Below are 26,208 nucleotides of genomic sequence, written 5' to 3'. Positions count from 1 at the left end.
ACCTCAATGTTTGGCAGCTTCCTTCTGGTATCCACTACAATGCATGTTTGGTGTATTTACCTGGTATACATCTAAATAGTACTAAAAATCATTCACTATTTCTGAAAGTATGAATTGTGCTTAAAATATCTTAAATAAAACAATACTTGTTAATGGTAATTTTTGTAGCTAGTCTAGCTGGCTTTCCCTCTTATTTCTTTTCCCTTACTTCCTGGCATTTGTACTTCTGGAAAAATTTTCATCTCTCAATAAACTTTTCCTTCTAGTCTTTATTTCTTATACACTCACCAAATTATGTGAATGATATCTGATGATGGAGCACCTCTTGATAACAAGTTAATTTTATAAATTTGTGCTTCCTCACTACTCCATCTATGGACAAGACTTATCCTCAGATAAGTTTAATACATAGTGATTTCTTATGAGAAAAAAATAAGAAAGATTGAGCAACAATTCTCTAGGAATTGAGAGGAGAGAGAATATTTGAGTGGGGATTAGAAAAACTTTCACAAAGTTGGTGGCCCTTGAACAAAAACTTGAAGGAAAAGAAAGATTCTAAAAGGCATAGATGAGAAAGGAATGCATTCCAGGTTTATGAAAATGCAGAAACTAGCAACAAAGTAGAAAGTTCAAGAAATACACTCCAGCAGTCCAGTTTGACTCTAGAATACGCAAAGGGGATTGATGTGACATGAGACTGAAAAGGTAAGTTGAAGCTAGATTGTAGACCCTTAAAATGCCAGGTAAAGAAATTTGTATTTTATTTTAGAGACAATAAGGAGGCACAGGAGGTTTTTCAGCAAATGATATATATGATTTCACCTATGTTTTAGATAAGATTATTTTATCAAAATTGTGTGAAGGATGGATTGAAGAGAGGAGAAAAATAAAACAAAGAGACCAGTCATAAGGCTATTACAGTAGTTCAAATGAGAGGTGGTAAGGGCCTGAACTAGAGTGGCAGCAGTATGAATGAAGAGATGGAGAAGGATGTGAGAGATGTATAATCAATATAACTTGGCAGTGAATTGTGTAGGATGTGTGAGAGAGAAGTGAAAGTGACTGATGACTGAGTTTTCAAGCCTGCAGTAGTAAGAAGATAGTAGTGCCATCAAGAGAAAAAGCCAAGTTGTTAGGAAAGACAGGCTTAGGTGGAAAAGATGGTGGTGGTCAGGTTCAACTTTGAACACACTGATAGTAGTAACAGGACATGTAGATGATGATCAGGAAATACATTAGACCTGGATATATGATTCGGGGAGTAATATAGAAAGATATGTTTACTAAATTCATGGAAATATGTGAGATCTATGATGGAAAGAGTATAAAGAGAGCAGAGAAACGGGCTCAGATTTATGGGATGGGAAGACAGTGATGAATAAGCGAAAGAGGAACAGTCGGATAAGAGAAGAAACTAGTAGAGTTGATATCACAGAACACAAGAGAGGATGGAGTATTTAGTGTCAAGTCCTGAAATAAATCAAAGTCATAAATAGAAGAATAAATGCTCTTTAATTGAGTTAACAGGATACCAAATCTGCCACCCTAGGGGATGTCCCACCAGAAGACTCACAGAAAAAGGTTCTTATACTTTTAGGGAAAAAGGGAGAGGAGATAGCAAGATAGCAAGGCCTGGCCATGAGAACTCATTCACATTTGACAATCCAGGCAAGGAAAACCACTTCATTCTGGCTGTTTTGCCTTTCTTATCATGAATCCCAATGGAAAGGGGCAAGGGCATTAGGAACTTAGATACAGCTTAAGCTAGATTCATTTACAAAGTAAAATCCCAAGGTGTGGTTTGGCTCAACCTAATAAAGAGTAAATATCTTAATTGTAGGAATGTAAGGATATTACTCAAGTTTTGACTTTCCTAGTATCATTAAGAGGTGGTTAGTAATATTCATTTGGTATTAACAATTTTCTCTCATTATATTAACAATTTTTCTTTCATTATGAGGAGATGATCTCATATATCAAATGCTTGAACAATATGCAGAATGATGGGGGAAAAGTCAATAGTTTAGCATATAACCTTTGAGTGAACAGTTTCAGTAGCATGGTGGATATGGAGGCCAGAATATAAGAAGCTGATGAGTAAATTCAGTTCAACTAACGTTTATTGTTCCCACTGTATGCTAGACACTGTGAACAAAACAAAGCGTTGCTTGTTCTCAAGGAGCATGTACACAAGTAAGCAGATACAAAGTATGCGCAAAGCTATAGAAACTAATTTCTAGAGAAAAGAGGGCTAAGAACTGGGAGAATCAGCCTAATAATCATGTAAGAAGAGGCGCCTAATTTGTACTTTAAAGAAAGCTAGACGTTCAGTGAGGAGGGGTGAAGAAACATGCATTCAGAAATGGGGAGCCCCTTGTCCCTCAGGTGTGGAGGTGGGAGATGGAATGTCATGTACAACAAATAGCTATCAGGTTGGGAAATAAAACTGAAAAGAAAATTGGGAGCCATATTGTTGAGGACTTTAAATTTGAGGCTAAAGAGTTTGTATTTTGTCCTGGAAATGAAAGGGAGCCAGTTTTTAGTAGGGGGATCCTATGACTACACCTGTGTTTTAGAAATACAAATAGCTTTTGTGTAGGATGGAATGGAAGAGAGAAACACGGGAGAAGGGAGAACAGTTAAATTATTAAACTAGTATGGGTGAGAGGTGAAGTGGCCCTGAACTAGGCTAAAGGCTGCCTTAGAGGAGAGGAGAAATGTTGCGGAGGCAGGATCAGTAAGACTTGGCAACTGATTGACTTTTAAGTCTAAGGGAGAAGAAAGAGTTGAGTTTGCAAATATTGGTGACTAAAGGATAGTGATATCATCAACAAACAAGCAAACATCTATTAAGTGCCTGCAATGTGGCAAGCATTCTGCACATAGTAGAAATGAAGAAATCTGGAGGATGGATTAGTTTGAAGGGAAACATATGAGTTCCATTTTAAAAATGTAATTTAGTCAGTAAGTATTTTTTTGGCTTCTAATGTATGTCAGGCATTGTGCTAAATGCTGGTAATACAAATAAAGGGAAAAACATGGTTCCTGCTTTCAGTGAGCTCACATTCTATTGAGGGAGACAAGCAAACAAATACCAGATAAATAGAAGATAAATGAGAGATAATCTCAGTGGGAAGGCACTAGCTGTGGATTGATAGGAAGGTGGGATTTGAGCTGACTTTTGAAGGAAGTCAGGGAAGGAGATGAGGAGATACAGCATTCCAGGAATGGTAGATAGCCAATGAAAAGTCACAGGTAGATTATATGAGAGAATCAAGTCTAATGTCTGAATTAGTGCACAGAGGGAAGTACAATGTAAAGAGATTAAGAAGGTAGTAAGGGTGCAGGTTGTGGATGGCTTTAAAAGTCAAAGAATTTCATATTAGATCCTGGAGCACTATAGTTTAATGTATATGGTGGTGACATGGTCAGACGGGAGCTTTAAGAAGCTCAGTTTTGTAGCTGAAATGAGGATGAACTAGAGCAAATAGTCTGTAAAGAAGTAGAGGCAGTGAAAACACTGTTGAGGCTTAGCACTTGGCTTACACTCTGGAAGGGGCTATGGTATAGGATACTAACTTGATGGGGGATAACAGCAATGAAAATGCTTTTGTTTTTTTTTTTCCTAAAGATAGGGCAGACAACACAGATAAGTAGGAATGAGCCGTGAAATTGAGAGGATCATAAAAGATGAAAATAATTTGTATTATAGAAAATTTAAAAATTTTCACGCACATATCCAATTAAGCTAAGATTAAAAGGGAAACAATTAACTGGGAACTATCCTTGCAGCAAGTTTCTCTGATAAAGATGTCATTTTCCAGATAAAGAATGAATTCAAATTTATAAAAAGTACCATTCCCCAATTGACTATTGTCTCTGTATATGAACAAGTAATTCTCAAGGAAAGAAACTCAATCTTTAGCCATATTAAAAAAAAAGTGCTCCAAATAACTACTAATAAGAGAAATGCAAATGAAAGCAAACCTGAAGTTCCACTTCACATCCATCACATCAGCAAAGATGACAAAAAGGGAAAATGATGTCTGTTGGAAGGACTGTGGAAAAATAGGCACATTGATATACTTATTTGTGGACTCAATAAATGCATAGAAGCATTCTGAAAAGCAATGTTAATTATACACAAAATAAAATTATACACATTATATGTACTATACAGTGCATATCCTTTGATCTAGCTGTATTACTGCTAGGGCTATATGCAAAAGGGGAAAGGTTACTATATTTAAAAAAAATTATTTATAGCAGCTTTTTTGTGGTGACAAAAGGAATGCCCATCAATTGAGGAGTGGCTACATAAGTTGTAGTATGTGAGTGTGATGGAATGCTATTCGCCTATAAGAAATGAAGATATAGATAATATCAAAGAGGTATAGAAAGACATTGTTGCTAAATGAAGTAAATGCGACCAGAAGAACAACTTACACCATAACATCAATATTATAAGAATGAACAGTTTTCAATTCTTTTATAAACTGTTGAAGAATGAAATGAGCAGATCCAGAAGAACAATTTATACAATAACAACACTGTAAAGACAAATAACTTTGAAAGCTCTAAGAATGCTAATCAATGAAGTAAACAGCCACAATTCCAGATGAATAATGATGAGATATGCTGTCCACCTCTTGACAGAGGAATGATAGATTTATTGTGGAAAGTGAGAAATATATATGTATATGTGTGTAAATTGTTTATAGCTATTGAGAGAACTTGTTTAGCTTAACTATGAATTTGTTTTCTCTAACCTTTTTTCTAAAGGACTGGGAGAGAAAAAATATATGCATATATATACTTTACAGCTAATGAAAATATTAATTTTGTTTGAGTATGAGGTTTTTCCCCTCTTTTTTAAGGAGTAGGGAAGGAGAGGTGAAAAATAGTTTTCTGCTAATTAAGAAAAAACAATATTAAAAATAGTGAGGTTTGGGGTGCTTATGTTACAGATGTAAAATGTTGCATTCATGTTCAAATGAGGTCACTGTGTTTTTAATTATGATAAATTGTTTGACTTTTTTGCAAGAGACCTTTCATAGAGAGAGGGTAATCTATAATGTTTGTAATAGAAAAAGAAAACATGTCAGTACAACTTTAAAAAGGAAGAAAAAGAGAGGGAGATTGAAGATGAAAATGAGGGAGGGATGAGGAGAAGAATGATTAATGGGACGAGCTTAAATAAGATTAATAACAACACAGAAGGAATGAGGTTTGGCAAAGAAAAAGTCCACTTCATTCTCTGAATGTGAACAAAGGAGGATGGGTGAGGATATAGTGAGGTTTTGAAGTTTAGGGGAGAAGAGATGAGGGAACTCAAATTGGATGATCTGAGCTTTCCCTGGAAAGCAGGAAGGGAAGTGATTCCCTGGGAGACAAGGAATAACAGAGCTATAGTTAGGGCTAAATTCGAGAGGAGGATTTAAGGAACCCCTGAGAAAGGATAGTGATGGGAAGTCAGAGATGTGAATAAAAAGATTGTATGCATTGGTAAAGTCAGATGACTTTAAAAATTCAGTGGGCCTAATCAATATAGTTTCCTAGTAATAGCTAGCATTTATATAACTCTTTAAGGTTTGCAAAGTGTTTTACGAATATTAGCTCATTTTTTCCTCACAACCCTGGGAGGTAGATACTAATTATTATATCCATTTTACAATGAGGAAACTGTGGCAGAAGCTCAGTATCTTACACGGGGCTTCACAATTACTTAAGTGTCTGAAGCAGGATTTGGTCTTAGGTCTTTGACTCTGAGCAGCTGGATGACACAGTGAATCGAGCACTGGACCTGGAGTCAGGAGCACTGAGTTCAAATTTGTCCTCAGATATTTACTAGGGCAAATTACTTAACCCTATTTGCTTGTTTCCTCTTCTGTAAAATAAGCTGGAGAAACGATTGGCAAACCACTCCAGTATCTTTGCCAAGTAAACCCCAAATGAGGTCAGGAAGACATGGACACAACTGAACGCCAACAAATTTCTGACTCCAGGCCCAGTGCTCTGTGCATTGCATTTGCTGCACCTCCTGGCCACTTAACAGCTAACGTCATAACTAGCTTTAGAAATATTCAGCATAGTGAACAGAAGTAAAGGTGTCAGATGGTGCAGTGGACCCAAGTTGAGCTTATGGGACAGGGCCCTTTCATCTTTCATAACATTTCTCATATATGCTCCTTTCTGTTAGCTGACACAGCCACCACCTTGGTGAAGGCAGACTCTTATCACCTTACACCTAAACTGTTCCCTTCTTATTGTTTTTCCTGTCTCTCTCCCTACTATTGTCCATATTCCATTCAACTATCAAAAAATAGTCCTAAAGCACAAGTCTGACCAGATCACTCTCTAATTTATAAAGTCCAATGACTCTCTATTACATTTAGGAATAAATAAAAACCCACTTTTTGACTTTTAAAACCCTTTATAACCCAGCCTGTTCCTACCTTTCCAATCTTCTTAGACCTTTCTTCCCACTACTTACTCTGCCATCCAGTGCTATTCCTAGAACAAGATACTCCATCTCCTAAATCTCTGCTTTTTAATTGGCCCTCCCCCAGACCTGGAATGCTCTTCTTCCTCAATTCCTGGCTTCCTTCAAGTCCCTACTAAAATCCCATTTTCTACAAGAAGCCTTTCTGGATTCTAGTACCTTCTCTGTACTGATTATCTCCATTTAATCCTGAATATATGTTGTCTGTCTGTATTCATTTGTATGCTATCTTTCTTATTAAGCTGTGAGTTCCCTGGGATCAGGGACTGTCTTTTTCCTTTCTTTGTATCCCTGGCACTGAGCACAGTGCCTGGAACATAGTAGGCTCTTAATAACTGTATATCGACTGACTGATATTGTGACAGTAGAGAAAAGAAGCCCAAAACAGCAGTGAAGGAATGGGAGAATTAGCAGGAATGATTGAACAACCCAAGGTTACCATGTAGAAGAATAGCAAGAATAGGGTCTGTGCAAATCTTATACTAAAGTTACGTTGGGATGTTACTGAGTATAGGTAGTTCGCTTGTTAGATCAAAAGGCATTGTCTTTCCACATGCCATATTAGAGAGGTAGAGCAAATACTTGGGTAAAGCTATTGGTCATATTGCCATTTTAGCATTATAGAAGAGGAAGAAACTACTTGCAACTCTGCAATATTGATTTGCATGTATTTATGGAGAAAATGTTTCCTTAAAAATATATTTCCAAGGCATATAAATGGAATTCAATAGTTAAATAGGATTCAGTATTTATTAGTTTGCTTTAAACACAAATTTAGGTAACATGCTTATTCCACAGTGAAGAATATGTGTACTTTATAGTATTTCATAGTGTTTTTTAATTAGGATAATAAGAATTAGTATTCAGCATGTCATTTTAACAATTAAAGGTAAAGATGTGTCTTATAACTAGGCCTAGTTTTATAGATTACATTTAATTCATCTGTCTCTGTTATCTTGACTAACATATAAAAGAGTTTTGTATTTAAGGCAGCATTCTGTACTAATCTGGAAAGAGTACAAATTTATGGTGTTTTTTTATTTTGATTTGACTCTTGTAAAGGTCTTACAAGCAAATGAACAAGCAATAGTGATACGGCATTCTTTTTAACTAATATAAGAAATATGAAAATGTGGAAAGCTGAGTATAGCAATTAAACATCATTTTACATAGTTTTATCATATTATCTTTTTACAACCTGGACTTTTCTTACCTTTCCAGCTGTCTTTCTTTTATTCCCCTCTCTGTACCCTTCAATCCAGCTATACATACTGTTGTCCTCCATCTTCATCACCTTTGCACTGGTTGTGTGCCAAGCTTGTAATACTTTCCCTCCCTCCAAACCTGTGCTTCTTAGATTCTCTGGCTTCCTTTAAGACTCAGCTCAAACACTATCTTCTTCCAGCAAGCCTTTCCTAATCCTCCCCACTCCTTCAGCTCCTAGTGCCTTTGTCTCTAAGATTGCTTTCCAGCTCCTCTGCATGTATCTCATATGTACCTATTTATTTAAATATTGCCCCCCATTTATATATATATATGTATATATATATATGGTCCTTGTGGACAAGAACTGTTTTAGGCATTTCTTTATATCTCCGGCACATAGCAAATGCTTAATAAATGCTTGTTGATTGATTTATAGTATCTCTGATTTTTCTTCCATTCATTAAGACCACTTCCTAGAAACGTTGGCAGCTTGAATGTTTAACAGTGTCTGATGCACCTTTTGTTTGCCTCTGTGTCTGGCTCAATGAGAAAATGGCCCAATATGTATTCTGAAACTAGTTCTGATATTCCTTGTAGGGGACTTTATAATATTAAAGCAACCACAAACTAACACAGAGACCTCATCTTTTTCTCTTACAACAATTTGCTTTGCTCCATGTATATAATTATTTCCTGGCTATGTCTCAGCCAATTAATTTTTACTATTTATTGTATTGATACTATAAATAAGTTAATCTATTATGTTTTATATACTTTCTGTTGACAACCCCCCACTTTATGCCTGTCTCAACTTATGGCTTCATACTTCATTTGATTTTACTTATTTCATATTACGTACAAAATATGATCTAAAATTTAATTTAAATTCACAAGCTTTACTGTTTCTTCATGGTTTCTCTTAAACAGAGATTTTGCCATATGACTTCCCTACTCAATAAATTTCAGTTGTTCCCTTTGGTCTCTAGAATTAAATATAAGCTCCTCTGTTTGACATTTAAAGCCCTTTACCACATGATGGTAACCTCTTTCCACCTTCATTATAAATCATCCTCCTTCACGTACTCTGTTGTCTACCCAAATTGGCAGCTTTCTCTCATGCACACATTTCATTCGTATCTCCAACCCTTTACTTGTTCATGCCTGGAATGTACTTCCTCTCTACCTCCACTTCAGAGTCCCTCTCTTCTTTCAAGATACAACTTAAACTCCACCTTCTAGATGAAGTATTTATTTCCTGATCCTCTATAGCTAGTGCCCCCTCTAACTACTTTATCTTTAATTACTTGGATCTATTTTGCATTTATCATAAATATACTCATCTATGAACATGTCATCTTCCACTGTAAAATGCAAGTGACTTGAAAAGAGCATTTACTTAGTTTTTGTTTTTGTGTCTATATCCCCAGCACCTAGCATAGCTTCTGGCACAGAGTAGACACAATAAATGCTTTCTGATTGACTGTTGACTGTAACTTTAGTAAATTAAATATTTTATATTTTAATGTATATAATTTAATGTATACATTAAAATTTAATGCATTACCTCTTTACAAGAAGAAATGAAGCAAACTTTCACGTAATTTGGATATATTTGTTGAAGTGGTATTCTGGACAAAGCTTGAAAGTTTTGTTTTAAAACAAATTTTGGATCCATTCCATCAAGTTAGCATGAACCACACTTGCTGCCATGCCTCCCTGTGATAGACTGAATTTATCAGTATGAAGAAAGACAAGACTTTGTTGGGAATCTTCCATTTAAACTTAAACCTACAAGCTATATTTATAGTATAAATGTCTTCTGGAGGATTCAGGAAACTTTCTGAAAAATTAGTTGCATTCTTTATGATAAATGGAATTTTTCTCCATAAGTGCAAATAGGCTGATGGAATCTAAGTTCCCATTTGACTCATATGGCCATAATATGCATTTTGCAGATAAATAAATTCAGGCAGACACTGAGAAGTGAAATTTATTTCCCCACATCACACAACTAATTAGTGATAGTCCTGCGGCTAGACCTACAATTTCCTGATGCTTGGTCCATTTTTTTAAATAATAATGCATGTATGTATGTATATGTATGTATACATATATATATATGCGTATATATTTGACACCATTTGGATATGCATATATGAATATTTTTATATGCATGTGCATACATATGTGTATATATGTATATGTACACCTATATGTATGTATGTTTATATAGATGTAGTTTGGGGGGATTGTTTTCATTTTTTGTTTTGGTGTGGGGAACTTCTGGTGAGGAAATTCCTCCACCAGTGGGTCTCTGTACCTTCTCTGCCTGGAAGAACTAGAAAGTTAAGGGACTTGTTCAGTGTCACACAACCAGTGTATGTTGGGACTTGAACCCAAGTCTACTTGATGCCAGAATCAGCTCTTCACTAATCCATGATGCTGCTCATTGATACTTGAAGTGAAAAGGTATGATTTTTTATGCAGCATGATGGCTTGAAACCAAAGTAACTTCATATTACTATCATTTTATGTCTTCATAAAATTTACCAATATGCCAATTTTCAAAAGAGAGACAAAATGCCTATCATTTCTTATCATCCTGTTAATTTGAACTTTATATTCTGTGTAGTTATGTTATAATGATGAATACTATTAAATATAAGCCTCCTGAATTATTACTAAGTCCTTCTGAATAATCAAAGCAGAACTGAATTATGTTCAGTGCAATTTGTTTTACCCATGTTTATGTTCCATTTATTTGGAAAAGAGTAAACCATCAGTGTGTGCTGGATCTAGAAACAGGAAAACTGGAGTCCAAATCTCATCTCAGAAACTTACTAGATTGTGACCCTGGGCAAGTCAATTAACCTCTGTTTGCCTCAATTTCCTCTCTGTTAAATGGGGTAAATAGCACACCTACCTCAAAGAATTGTTGTGAACATCAAATGAGATAATATTTGTAAAATGATTAGCATAGTGGCTGGTGCTTAGTAGGTGCTATATAAATGCTTATTCCCCCTGTCTATTCACTAGAATATTAAATTAATGAGAAAATTATATTTCCTGACTGCCATAGAAAACAACTATACTACCACAAACAAATGTCAATTTGATCATTTTAATCTCATTATAAATTATAACAAACTTTTCTAGTAAGCCTAAAGTTATCTTACATTCTTTAAGATGTCTCTTAACATTTTTAGGAGAGATGATGATGTGATAATTTGGTTTCTGGGCATCATACTGTTTCCACTAAAAACATAGCAATGGATAACAAATTGTCAGAGAAATCGATAGCCAGTATGTTGGCTTTTGTAAGTGCAATTGAACATTTCATAGTATTTTAATTTTTATATGAAAATCAAAATCTCCGATTTCTTTATTTAACAAAATACTTATATCTCTCTCTTTTCTTCTCTTTCCTCACTCCCTCCCACCTTCCCTTCTTTCTTTTTTCTCCCTTCCCTCCACATCTTGTGGTAATATAAAAAGAACCTTAATGGCCACCTTAATGGCCAGCATTGATATTCTGGAAATGTTCTAATGCCATCTGTAGAAATAAGTATTGTTTATAAAATAAACTGTTCTTTTTAGGATAATTGTTTTTCACTTTTGTGTTAGAAACAGTAAGGTGAGTTTTTCATAAGCAGTGATGCACCTGTGGAAAATTTAAGTCCTGAAAGGAGAAGACAAGGAATTGCTTCGTGTTTGTGCTTATAACTTCTATGTTTGTCGATCTGTGTTAACAGTATCGCTCAGGGCGGGATCTTCATCGAGGTGCAGACAATATTTCCACTAAATCTTCAGACAGTGATGTAAGTGATGTGTCAGCTGTATCAAGGACTAGCAGTGCATCTCGTTTCAGCAGCACAAGTTACATGTCTGTCCAATCAGAACGACCAAGAGGAAATAAGAAAATCAGGTGAGTAAATAGAACTTACATGAGCAACATCTTCTCAACGTATTTATAGATGATTTTCATTTTTCCTTTGAAGAAAGCTAAGGTATACTTTCCTAAAAGATATATACATCAAGTGATAAGGTAAAAGAACATTGGAGACATGATTTGTATTACTACTAGGATCTTATTTCAGATTTCTTGGACAGGGAAAATTTTCTTGAAGCCATTAAGAATTTCCCTTAGTATACAATGTGAAATGGTAGCATTGTCCATACTTTTTATTCATGTTAACTACTTTTAATTAAATAATTGTATTTGTATATATTATATACACATATCTTGGTATATTGTGTTAGCATGTATTTGCTATATAGGAACTTCAATTATCAAAAATAGAAAGCAGTATAGAAAGTAATTTTGTAGAATGCTTGCTGAATACATATCAGTGACTCAGAAAAAAGTTAGGATAGTTCTAAGTACTTTTATCAATAGATTTCTATCATACTGCTCTTAGGTTTTTACATATGCATGAAAAAATTCTCTTTTATAAGAGAATTTAAAATGCATTTTATTAAGTCCTTTAAAATAGAAATAAGAAAGTTATACTTTACATCTAATCTATGAAAATTGCAGGTGCCTGTACCAACATCAAGTGAAAAAAGTTATATTCAATATAGGTACTCCTCATAGATAAAAAAAATCCATAACACGGATTGCATATGCTTTTGCCTTGTTTGCATACAGCCTCATGAGAGGGGAAAATGTGATTTACAAACCATTCTGAGTAAGTGTTGCCCCTTAGTGCTTCTCTGGTAAATACAAAAGTTTTCAACTTTAAAAATGATACAGAATTTTCATTTATACTTTCCTATTTTACTTTTTCATTCTCCTTTCTGTTTAATTTATTTTTATGTATTATATGCATGTTTTTTCCTGACTTTCTTTTTTTTTGTTTGTTTGCATGCCTTCTTCAATTTTGGTTTTCTACAAAAGATCAAAAGAAATAGAGGAGGGTGGGCCAGAAGGGGTTATGCATGAGGAGATAGTTCGTGAGGAAAAGAAACAGGAAGAAGAACTGAAGGATGAAGGAATTAATGAAAAAGAACAAGGGAAAAAGCTAACAAAAAATTCTGATAATGAAAAAAACAGAGAATCAGATGAGGAAAAAATACAAGATAAAACTCAGGAAAGGAAAGAAACAGAACAGTGGAATTCAAAAGATTTGCAAAGACGATTCTCACAAGATGATGACAGGTAATATATACTTATTTCTGTAGAGATTTATCATAAGTAACTTAGTTCCCCTCCTTCATCATTGAAAACTGTTTCATTTGTTTTACTTTTCCTTCTTTTTATTGTCTACTTCATGCTTATTACAATTTTTGAATGCCTTAAAATTTTCTTCTATAATTTACTGAAATCATGCCAATTGATAACCATAGTCACTTGCCTTCAATTTGTTTATTGAATTATAGTTCTGTGCTTTAATTTTTGAGACTGTCCATGTATGATAAATCAAGTTAGATTAAAGACTTCTTTTTAGATCATTTAAATCAATTATAGTCTGTAAGAATGATAATAAAGGTGGTGTATATTCTAGTATCTGCACAAATTTCAAGAATACTGTTTAAATGATATCTATCTTTGAGTAGAAGAAAGACCAAGTCTTTATAAAAATAAAGCTTGGAAGCTGTTGAAAAGTTTAACCTATTTGTTAAATAATTAGGTAATTATGTAAAATAAATTTCACACAAACAAGAAAATTCAGAAATGAATGAAAAAGTAGCCTGCCACTGTTGGTATGATAACAAAAGAAAGCTTTATCCAGTATTTATTACTTTTTGCTTTGAGCCCTAAGAAGTCTAGGCACCTAGGTTTTTGAGGGCTTTTCAGTATTCCTTCCTTTGCAACCTCCCATCCCACAACAACAACAACAATAAAGAAAATAGATGAGAAACTATCCTGGAAAGTTGGTCCTATTAAATTTATTCTGAGGTAAAATGTAACAAATCATTCCTCTCCTAGAAAAAGCAGGCAACCAAGGAATGCCCCACAAAGGGGAAATTTTATTTCATACTTGGTAGCTTTTAGACTAGACAGCTTGACTGGGACAACCATTTAGTTTCAGGGGGAGATGAGGGTCAGATGGTAGAGGATAACCAAGCTGAGAAGCAAGATATAAGAACATACAATTTTAGTACCTGATAGAACACAATGTTAATAATTATGGTGATAATGATGATATTTATATAGTACTTTAAAGTTTGTGAAGTGTTTTATATATCATATCTCATTGTATTCTTATAATAACCCTGTGAAGTCAGTACTGTTACTATCCCCAATTTACAGATTAGGAAACTGAGGCCAAGAGATGTTGTGACTTGACCAGTGTTACACAGCTAATAAAGATCTGAGGCACCATTTGAACTCACTTATCTTCCTTACTGCAAGGCTAGCTGTTCCATCCACTGTACCAAGTAGCTGAACAAAACATAAAAATATAACGAGCCACAATAACAAATTATCACTTTGTAATACAAATATATAAAATTTGTTGTCTCAAATCCATTTATCTCAAAGATTTAAACTCATAAACTTAAGATAAAAGAGATCTTGGAGATCATCTAATACAAAGCCCTCCTTTGTAGATGTGGAAACTAAGTCCCAGAGAGGCTAAATGACTTGCCCAAAGCCAGACATCTAACAAGTGGTACAAGTGGGACTTGAATGAAGATTTCTTTGATTCTAAAGCTAATGATCTTTCTAAAGTTATTTATTGCAACAGATTTCTTAAAACTTCACTTGAAATAGTAAAAAATTTTAAATTTTTGTCAATTAAAGTCATAGTCTTACTTATGATTAGTCATCAACATGTATGTTGATTTGCATCATTATAAGGTGACCAAATTTCTGGTTGGGCTCTATGCTTTTTAAAGCAATGAATATGGGGGATAATTTTTCCTAATGGGCGTGTTGTCTAATCAGATAATCTATTTTATTTTCTTCACTTTCACAAAGTGTCACATGTTAGCTAGTGTCATATACCTAATCAATAATCGTATTTCCAAAGTTATATGTGTTATATAATTTTAGCCTAAACCAATTATCTCTATGACTTCTTGATTTTCTAACTATTAACTACACTAGAGAAAAATTGATTTATTTCTGAAGAAAATTGTTAAATTTGTAAATCACAGAAATAGTATCCTATTAATTCAGGTAATTACTTTCTATGCATTTGTATGATATGGTTACACAACATTTTTTCCTTTCTCTACAGAAGTTGAATAAGTCACTGCACCTCATGCTAAGTTAATTTCCACTCTGTAGACTCTAGTGATAGCAACATGTTCTCCCAAGAGTAAAGTAGTGACACTATGCCACTCATATATTTAGATATCAAGGCCATAGTAAGAACCCCAAATAGTCAGCTATCTGTAGGATGTTGGAGTTTAGAAGGATGAGATAACCCCCAACTGCCCCTCCTGTTTGTTATAAGTGAGCATATTAGATATTCCCTAGTCTAAGTTAAAAAAAATATCTTTTTCATAAATGCTTATGATACAGTAATTGGATTCTTTATCACTTTTTCAGTTGTCTGCTATATAATTGGAAGCCTCTTATCTGCTTCTTGGCTAGGAGGAATAAGCATTTTTTAAATGACTACTAAATGCCAGGCACTATAGTAAATGCTATATAAATATAATCTCATTTGATCTTCACAGCAACCCTGTGAGGTAGGTGTTGTTATTATCTCTATTTTAAAATTGAGGAAACTGAGGCAAATGTAGGTTAGGTGAAGATCCCAGGGTTATACAGCTAGGAAATGTCTGAGGCTGGATTTGAACTCAGACGTTTCTGATTTCAGGCCCAGCACTCTATCTACTGTGCCACTTAGCTGCCTCTGGCTAAGCCCTTTGATATCAAGAGTTATCCTCACTCTAAGAATTCTCAGGAGTTAATTTTTTTTTCTCTCCCACCAGGCAATCCCCTCCTAGAAATAAAGGTATGCCTGCAGATGTATACTATTTAGAGAATGGTGATAATTGTCCACTTCACTTCTATTACCCATTACTTATCCCTTCCTGAGAAAATGCAGGGGATCAGGAGAGCTTTTAAGTTTTCATAATGTCCATAGTAACCTTCAAACAGTGGTTGATGCAAATTCATAAACATAATTGTTCATATCTGTCTTTAATGAGATTTATGAGTATATCAACAATGGAACTAGCAGCTGCTGTGGGGGAGTAAGACCAATAACACCAGCACACAGGAGGGCTGCTAGCACAGGTTCTTTGATCTCCTTTTGCAAGGAAAGCAACTTTAAGGGGTTAACATTCTTACTTTAATTAAACATACATATATCATTCACTTAGTTCAGAGGAAAAAGTCAGCACCCTGAACTTTCAGAGAAAATACAAGCAGAAATTACAAGCAGATATTATATAAACAGAGCAAATAACACAAATCAACAGACAGACTTCCATCTGTCTGACCAAATCACAATACATAGTTACCAGAGAGAGAAGCACCAACATCTGTGTTTTCCAAGCTGGGTGGGTGGGGCGGTCTTAATGGCTACCCAGAGTCTCCTCTGGCCAAACCACTTGACCATTCTTCCAATGAGTGAAAGTTTTTCTTGAATAAGGGTATGACATACTAGCGCCTTCACTTTAAGAGGATCACTTGGAAGCTGAAATGGTGAATGGATTAGAGTAGGGACAGATGATGCAGGCAGAACCACCATCAGGCTGTTGCAATAGTCTGGGTGTAAGGTGATAAAGGCCTTTGGTGGATCAATAAGAGGGCCTTTTGTCCTTGTTCTTGTTTGATCATTGCCCAAAACTCTTGAAGAGAGAAGTCCTTCTTATAGCTGATTTGGAGAGGAGCAGGCAGTGGTGGGATTCAGCCTTTTCACACCTGTTTGGTAGAACTGGTACCTAATTTTATGTTGAGTTTCCTGAACCAGTTGTTAGCAGGGGTGAGACCTGGACCCACCACATCAGCAGGGAGGGCAGCACCTGGCTCAGTTCCATGGAGAACTAGTTAAAATTCATTTGAATCTCACCACTGGAAGCAGGATATCATTTTGGACTTGATAGTTCAAAACTTAGAATTGTTGGGCAGGCTGGTACATATTTCTAATACTTGCTGCAAAGGAAGACTGAAACAGGTGTACATATTGAGCTCAGGAGTTCAGATCTGTAGTAGAGGTATGACCATTTGTTGTCCATACTAAGCCTAGAAATAATTTCATAAGACCAGCAGATTTGTGAGTGGATGCTACATTTCAAGTCTGAGAGAGGTAAGGAGACCCAGTTTCCCAAAGCAAAAAGAAATGAAAAGAAAAGAAAAAGACTGATAAGGGTTTTTTCTTTCAGATTAGCCCAAAGACTTCAATTTGTAAAATGCTTTCTTAGAGGGTAAGAGGACAAGGGGCTTTGTTTACTTCCACATTATTGATTTTATGTTAATAAATTTCATATGAATAACAACTATTGGGAAAGGAGGTTTTTCTACATTATTCAGGAAGTAATACTGAATAAACTAGTGTGGGGGCTTGTAATGAGAAAAAAATGCAAATTTATTAAATAATAAGAAGCTATTTAAACATATGCTTGTATTATTCTAGAACTTGGGATGACAAAACTAATATAGTATTGAGTCAATTTGCAAACTGAGGAGTAATCTACAAGTCAGGTTAGTTGAACCCAGATTCCTATCTAAAACCTCACACACAAACCTACATACAAAATGTATCTCTAAGGTTCCTTCCAACTATTACATTCATTTATTCTATAATTCTAGATCTTTTGTATCAAGTGAGATTTTATTTGTAAAGCTTCTTTGTAACCATAAACTAAATTCTTTAAATGATGCACGTGAATCATAATAATTATTTTTATTATTAGTTTCCTGGTGATAGAACATTGTTCAGTAAAGGATGCATATATCTGGTAGAAAAAACATTGCTAATTTAATGGCTAGGAATATTATTCACTAGTTGTTGGCTATTTTTTTGAACAACTTAGTCCTATATAAAAACATCTCATTCAATTCCTGTTTTCAATCTAATAAGAATTATAAATTTGACTCGGAGCCAGTTTTCAATAGATTTGGATAATTTAAATATGAAAGATATATTTATCAAATAAGTTATTCAACTATATTCTTGGCTAGTCATTATAAATCAATAGTGTCAAAAGCACCAAAAAAGCCAATGTGATCTTAAGCTATATTAAGAGAGTAATAGCCACATTTTGCAATGACTGACTTTGATAGACTTATCTCTTCTTAGCAATGCAAAGATCTAAGACAGCTCCAAAAGACTCATGTTGGAAAATGCTGTCCACATACAGAAAAAGAATTGTAGAGTCTGAATGCAGATTGAAATGTATTATTTGCTCGCTCTCTCTCTCTCTGTCTCTCTCTCTTTCTCTTTCTTTTTTTTTGTTTCAACTTCCTTGTGGTTTCTCCCAGTGGTTGTAATTCTTCCTTACAACATGACTAAAGTGAAAATAGGTTTGATATGAATGTATATGTAGAGCCTACATCAGATTGCCTGACTTTTGGGGTGGGGGAGGGGAGAGATGGGGAGAAAACTTGGAACTCAAAATCTTACAAAAGTGAATGTTAAAAACTAAAAATAAATACTTTTTAAAAAAGAATAATAATGTTTTATGTTAATAATGAATGTAATAAGTTCAAATGAGAGAATATGTACATAGTTGTTTTACAAACCTTAAAACTTTATATGAATATCAGGCACAATCTTCATGTTTGCAATTTAAATATGAATATGATAAACTAGAAAATATCCACAAAATAACAAAAATATACATGAATGTTACTGATTTCTATGTATTTCGCCATGAAAGATGAAAAAAATTGGTCATTTTAAGGTAAAATGGACTATAATATTTTTATGAAACCATGTCAACATTTCAAAAAAATTTTAACATTTTTTATTTAAAGTTTTGAGTTCCAAATTCTGTTCCATCTTTCCTCCCTTCCCTCCCCCTTCCCGGAGATGGTAGGTGGTCAGGTATAGGTTATACATATGCACTTATGTAAAGCATTTCAATATTAGTCATTTTGTATGAGAACATTTGAATAAAAGAAAAAAATGAAACAAGAAAAAAGGAATAATGTTCAGAAGTAGGGATTTAATAATGCTATACTTAGTTACCATCCCACTACATATGAAATATCCTTTTGTTTGGAGTGCCATATTTATTTTGTTTTAATATTTTTATTATATGTTATCATTTCATTAAATATTTTTCAATGATACTTTTTTATTTTTAACATTCAGTTTTAAAAATTTTTGAGTTTCTTTGTTTTTGAACATCTGTTTTTAAAACTTTGAGTTCCAAATTCTCTCCCCTTTTCCCTTCCCACCCACCCTCCCTAAGAAGTTGAGCTTCAAATTCTCTCCCTCTTGTCCCTTCCCTACCCATTGAGAAGACAAGCAATATGACATCAACTATACTTGTGAGGTCATGCAAAACATAATTTGTTAATAACCCTGTTGCCCCCCCCCCCAAAAAATAAACAACCATAACACAAAACAACAAGAACTATAAAGAAAATGAAAAAAGTGTGCTTCATTCTGCCCTGAGTTCACCAGTTTTCTCTTGAGATTGACAGCATTTTTCATCATGAGTATTTTGGAATTGTCTTGGATCATTGTCTTAATAAAAGTAGCTAAGTTGGTCAACATTACCATATTGGTATTACTATTCAAAAATCATAGAAACAATCAATAATTTATTTAAAGATAATTACAACAATGAGACAACACAGATAAGACTGAAATTATCTTAATTGCATGCCACAGTCTTTTTCTCATTATATTCTTTTAGTTTTGTACTAATTTTTATGTTGTAACTAGTCAGTGGCTTAACTGCACACAATTAGCTGATTACGAAATAATTCAGTAATGTCACTTCCTGGTGTTAAAATATAGGCATTTTCATTTTTTCCTTTTGTTACTTAATGTTTGCCATGTCCAAAAAGAGGCAGCATAGCATAGTGGCAAAATAACCTCTTAGTCAACAGCTGAATTTATGCACTGCTTCTGGTAAATATTGACTTTGTGACCCTGAGCAAGTCAACTTCTCAGTGTTTCACGCATCTCTCTAAGAAGATAATTTGCAGAGCAGATGCCAATTTGCATTTGTAGAAGAAATTTCCTCACAGGGATATCCCCATGTCAGTAAAGTCACAGTGCCTGGCATGATGTGGTAAGCTCTGAAAAAGTGCTTTATTATACTCTTGGCTCACCATCGCAAGACCAGGCTCAATCTTCCCATCAATGTTCTGTGGGTACTGTTAGAGGGTCACAGTGTCTCTTTTGTAATGCCAGTGATTCAAGCATTTGTTCTGGGTCTGTTTCTCCTTCCCACTGTTAGCCACCAGTTACTAACTACATTTCTCTTTAATCAGTTAACTTTTAAGTTAAGTTAACTTAAGCTATTAACTTTTATGGAGAGATATTTATTTTGAGGATATTATAAGAATAAAAGTATGAAAAAACTTCCCCAACACCTCAGAAGCACACTCTCTTTCCCATGCTACCTTAGCTTCTGGGGAAAGTGGGCAAAGACATATCACAGTTTCAGTATGGCATTGGTTGTGCCAAGATCATTTCGAAATCTAGCATTGCTGCTGGATGAGTTCACTTTTCAGCTACATCTGGGATGAACCAGGAAGTTTGCTTCTTACTCTGGAGTGTCAATGCTTGGCTAGCTGCAAAGCTTGACATGGAATAAATTCCTGAATTCCCAGACTTTCCAGTGACTTTCTTTCCTTACCTTCATAGCCTGTACCTGCACCTAAAATAAAAGAATAAATGATTAGGTAGAGAGCTGAGAACCACATTCACAGGATCACATATCAGCCTTGGAGGAGGGAGGTCAGGAGACTTCTTCCCTTATAGCAGTGTTTCACAAACTACAGCCAAATTGGTCAAATCTGACTGGGAGATAAGACTGTTGTTTTTTCCCATCTTTAAATTAAGTTTTATTGTATAGAAAATTGTTATAAAACTTTCTTAGCTGTGGGCCATGAAGACTTAGGAAATTATCTCTCATCAGATATCTTCAGTCTAATCAGACCAAGAGAAAAGATCCAACCAAGAAAGAACGTTAAAGGCAAAGGCCAACTGAAACCTTTTGAAGGCATCTCCATTTCCATTTATACAACTGTAGCAAACAAAAGAGGATGCCATTTAAGACATGGTTAACAGAATGTAATTAGTCATATAATGTATACATGTGCTCCAAAATCTCTCCAAGATACTACCATTTCATGTCATCACAACATTGAGTCTGACTCCCTCGTTTTATAGCTAAGGAACCTGAGGCCCAAAAAGCTTAAGTGGTTTGCTTAGAGTCATACACCTAGGAAGTATCAGAGAAATGCTTTGAACTTGGATTTTCCTGGCTCCAAATCCATTGCTCTATCCACTACATTTGCATTTAGAAAGAATTTCACTATATATGATTCAGTCTCCTCATTAGTGTGTCTATTTGTTTGTCATTGGACAGAATGTCCAAATCTAATCAAAGAGGTGTCAAATTTACCACCCTGCTCACAAAAGTCCAGAGACCCAAACCAGATTGAAATTTAATTGAGAAACAGTCATGAGACCAGTGTCACTCGATCAGAGTATATTAGCATATCCTAGCAATATACTATATGCTAGTAATATTATTATTACTATTAATTTTCCTCTTTGATCTTTTGAGTCTTAATGGTAGGACTGAATCTAAACAATATTATAATTTGGATAGTTTCTTTTGAGCACTTATCTACCACTTCTTTCTGTGTTTATTTCCTCTAATATAGACTATTCCTCCTAAGATTCTTAGTTTCTTTTTGCTACCTCCTTGCCTGCCTAATTCCCATACACTATATGGCTTGCTGTTCTTGAGATCATGTTATACTGTGGACCTCTCCTCATAATTTATCTGTCTCATTTTCTCAGGACCTTGTTTTCAAGGAAAACAGTTAAATATTTTGACAAACTAATTTCAATTAAGATATGCTGCTACGTTATTTGAAATGTAGTATTTTTATTTTTAAAAATAACAAACTATTGCTACTAAAATATTAATCATCTCATGAGCAGAATATTGTACTAGGCTCCAGGAGAGTTACAGAGTTTAGAAAAGATAAATTCCTTTGCCTTCAAGAAACTTAAAATCTAACAGAGGACAAAATACCAACACAGATGGCTATAGTATACAATATAGGGATAAATGTATCACCAAAGAATGAGGAGAAAGTATACCAATTTTGACAGCTCGAGGCTTTCTGGAAAAGGTATCCTTTAAAGCAAAGGAAGGAATTCTGCACATGTAGAAGGCAAATGAAGGCATTTAAAGTATAGATTGCATTGTGATCAAGAAAAAGAGGTATGAGAGCATGAAACATCAAGAGGAAAAAGATGATCCAAGTTGGCTAGAGTATAGAGTCTTTGGAATTCCTGTTACTGCTTAATTCCTTTTGCATTTTCATGGTTGCAGTGATTTTGGATGATGTTAGTTTCACAGTAATAAATGCTGTATCATAAAGTGTTCGTTTCTTGCCTTTCTATTGTTACCCAGCACATTTCCTGGTGACAAGGATGAGATCCTGTTAAAGCTAGACAATTAAATACAATGTAACCACACTCAATACTCTTAGTTACCACATGAACAGGACCTCCACCTCAGTATTTAAAAAGGGCCTTCGCCCTATCTGCTTAAGGATGGTCACACCTATACAGTGAGTGTCAAGAGGATATGAAATCAAATCCATTTGTATTTATTCATTTGAACAGAAGCCATCGGAAGCTAGGCATCTTTATATTCAAGTAAACTTGAAGAAAACTCTGCCAAGTCTGTTGGTTGATCTAGTTCATCCTCTACCTAAAACAGACGTTCTTAACTCTTGGGTTGTGGACCCCTTTGGCATACTGGTAAGGACTACAGATATATCAGAATAATATTTCAAAATAGTTGTTACCATGGATTCCTTTGGAAATCTGGTGAAACCTATGGATCCTAAATCAGAATATTTTTAAATGATGGAAGGAAAAGTTAAATTTTAGTTAGTAAATACACAGAACCCCTGAGATCTATCCATGGAGCTTAGGTAGACCTGTGTATCCCAGGTTAAGACCCTGACCTAGATCTTCAACCAGATGGGTATGTTGACCTTATGATTCTACCCCATTACCAACTTGGATACATAAGGAATATAGTTTATAAATTCCTGCCCCCTCCCCGCCCCAAAAAAAAGGCAGATAAAAGAAGCCATCTGATGTGAAAGATGCCTACTGGTTGACTCTTTGGAAATAGATGGTTAACAGCTAGCAGATTTTGAATAAGTAATGTATTTTTTTTATATGCACAGATAAATATATGCTTCTGAATTGTTTTCCAGTGGTTGTGATGGCTAATACTTAGTCATCCGTTCTTTCTCACTTGGTTCTTCCCTTTCCATCTTTATAATAATAAGATTAATAGCTAATATGTATAGTGCTTATTATGTGTTAAGGACTGTGCTAAACACTTTACAGTTATCTCATTTGAATCTTACAGCAACCTGGGGAGATAGGTGCTATTGCTATCCCCTTCCCCAACCCCTCTTAATTCTAGTGCTTCCCTCTATTAATTATTTCCTATTTATCCTGTACATATAGCTTCTTTTGTGCCTGTTTGTTTATATGCTATCTCCCCCATTGCACTGTAAACTTCTTAAGGACAGCGAGTGTCTTTTGCCTCTTTTTTGTATCCCTAAAATTTAGCACAGTGCCTGGCACATAGGAGGCAATTAATACATTTTTTTAAAAAATTAATTAATCCCCATTTTATGGATGAGAAAACTGAAGCAAACAGAAGTTAAGTGACTTCCCTGGGATCACACAGCTAGAACAGTGTCTGAGGTCAGATTTGGACTCAGGTTTTCCAGACTCCAGGTCTGGCGCTCTACCTACTGTATCGCCTAACTGCCCCTAACTGCAATGACGTGTCAGATAATATCAGGCAAAAGCCTAGAATCTGCGAAAATTATCTTTGTTTTAACTAGGCCATGTAAATATAAATATACCCTATTGACTTCATTACGCTGTTCCTAATTACCAAAAGCAATTACCTTTTTCTCAGGCATCATCCTGTTTAATTTCTCATCTGTTAACATTATTGATCACTTTGCAACTCTGTTCTCTCTTTCCTTCTATACAATTGCACTATCCTTGTTCTCTTCCTTTCCTATCTGATTACCTCTTCCCAACCTTATCTGCTGGTTGAATTCCCTTTTTAAGGTTCCTATCTCAGCCTTGGTTTTTTCTCCCTATAGTTTTTTTCTTGGAGCATACATCTACTCTCCATTTCACTGATCACTTCCATACAGCCAAGTCTATGAATGCCTATTGTCTCATACTTCTGCTGTAACTTCAAATTCAACATGTTTAAAGGGAAATTCATACTCTTTTTCTAAGGATTAATTCCATTTCTTTTATTACCCTAATTCTGTTGGTATTAGCTGCTTTCCCAGTCACTAAGCTCAAAATCTTGTTGACATTTTGGAGTTCTCTTTTCTCTTTATCCCTACATTTGACTAATCAAAGTTTTGCCAGTTCTTCCTTTATAATATTTTCCCACATCCACCCTTTCTTTTCCATCCCTATTGCAACTAGACTGGTTAAACTCATCATTATGCAATCACAGAATTTCTGAATGGAAGTGAACTCAGAGCATCACAATTGGATTATTGCAGCACTCTCTTTACTAATTTTCCTGTATCTAGCCTTTCCTCTCTTCTGCATGTACCATTACTAGGTAATCTTCTAAAAACATCACGTTTGTCATGGGTACTTCCTCGTTTAAAAACTCAATAGAAGGGACATGGGATTTGGGGTCAGGAAACCTGGGGTCCATTCTCAGCTCTGCCGCTAACTGCCTGTGTAACCATGGACAAGTGACTTAACTTTAGTCTCCTCATCAGTAAGTGGGTAGATTTTACGTCCACTAAGGCAGTGTTGTCAAACTCAAATAGAAACTGGAGCCCTTAATCCATACGTACAGATCCTTGCAGCTACTTAGTTTTAAAATGTAATGTTTTAAGTATTTCCCAATTACATTGTAATCTGGTTCTGGCAGCACTCAGGATTGTTGCAGGCTGCATGCTGATGTATCTTTGGCACTTCTGCTCTAAGGTACCTTCCAACTCTAAATCTATAAACCTGAGCCCACTTACGAACTCTCATGGTCTTTTGGTCTCCTGCTTATAGGCTCCCTATGGCCTATGTGATAAAGTACTTTGCAAACTATAAATTATTATATATTTGTATAAAGTCTATTATTATAAAATCTAAATTTTTCAACTTGGCACTCAAGACCCTTCATAACTTGGTTTCTGCCCACATTATTCCACTATATGAATCCTTCACTATGAATAAAATTGGTTTGCTTACCCATTTTCAATTGTGTTTTGTACATTCTGGACTCAGCTTTTGCTTCTTATCTAATTACTATGGATCTTTCAAGACTCAGATCATATCCTCCCTCCACTATGAAGTGCTCCCTGATGATTCTATCTTCTATTCCTTCTCTGAATTCCTGTGCCCATCATTTTTTCTGTCCATATCACTTGACATTTGTGATCCGTTGCTTCATAATATTAGTTATCTTTAGTTAGTTATATTACTTGCGTCTTGTCTCTTCACCTAAGTATACTTGCTGAGGACAGGATTATTTCTTGTCTTTCTGTATAGCATCTAGCATAGTAGCTTGATTATAACAAAGGTCCAGTACAGGTATTCCTAGTGCTCAACTCATTCAAAACTGCTTAATAATACAAGATGACATACATTTATGGAATATTGGGAGGTAGTCCCAGTATGGTTCATTCATATATGTATATGTATATATATATATATATATATATATATATATATATATATACACACACACACATATGTATGTGTGCGTATATGTGTGTGTGTGTCACTGAACCAAGAAGAAATATGAATAGCTTTATTTGATTCTTTTATTGGAGAGGTCAAAGTTTTGATTCAGTGATAACAACATTAACAATAATAATGTAACTCATCTCTTGAGCTCTGTCAAAAAAAAAAAGCTTGGAAAACAGAGCAAGGTAAGATGAGGAGGCTGTCTGCCATTGAATTTTGCCTTTCCTCCCATGTCCTCTAAACTGCACAGAGCGAGTCTGACATTGTCCTTGACAACAAGGTTATGGGTGGAAGAATGCAGAAGTGAGAATGAGAAATAGGAATGAGGAAGGAAGGTGAGTGGAATGGAGGAGGAACAAGTGCCTGGGACATGATAGAGAGAGCAAGTGATGAAAGATAAGCCAGGAGAACCTATTTAAGTATGCCTGGATAGCTCACTAGTTCTTCCCTTATTATGGATTGGCCTTTCTTTAAGCATGACCCTCCCTGATCAACATTGCTTTCCCATTCCAAGGAAGTAAATGTGTGTGTGTGTGTGTGTGTGTGTTTGTGTGTGTGTGTGTGTCTGTGTGTGTCTGTGTGTGTGTTGGGGGGGGATGGGACTTTTCAGTATTGATATTCTTGATGATATCT

At 35.0% G+C, this 26,208-nt stretch overlaps 1 protein-coding gene across 5 annotated transcripts in view; it reads left to right on the top strand.

Moving 5' to 3' along the window:
* Positions 1–26,208, top strand: part of RIMS2 (regulating synaptic membrane exocytosis 2) — a 544,900-nt gene that overhangs the window by 358,906 nt on the left and 159,786 nt on the right. For all 5 annotated transcript variants that reach the window (XM_036741740.1, XM_036741738.1, XM_036741737.1 and 2 more), the window contains one exon: positions 11,461–11,633. In XM_036741740.1, coding sequence (XP_036597635.1) covers positions 11,461–11,633 — 173 coding nt within the window. The remainder of the gene's footprint in view (positions 1–11,460; positions 11,634–26,208) is intronic.

This window comes from Trichosurus vulpecula, chromosome 1 (assembly GCF_011100635.1).
Source record: "Trichosurus vulpecula isolate mTriVul1 chromosome 1, mTriVul1.pri, whole genome shotgun sequence".
NCBI lineage: Eukaryota > Metazoa > Chordata > Mammalia > Diprotodontia > Phalangeridae > Trichosurus > Trichosurus vulpecula.
This window is presented reverse-complemented; position numbering and strand designations above follow the sequence as displayed.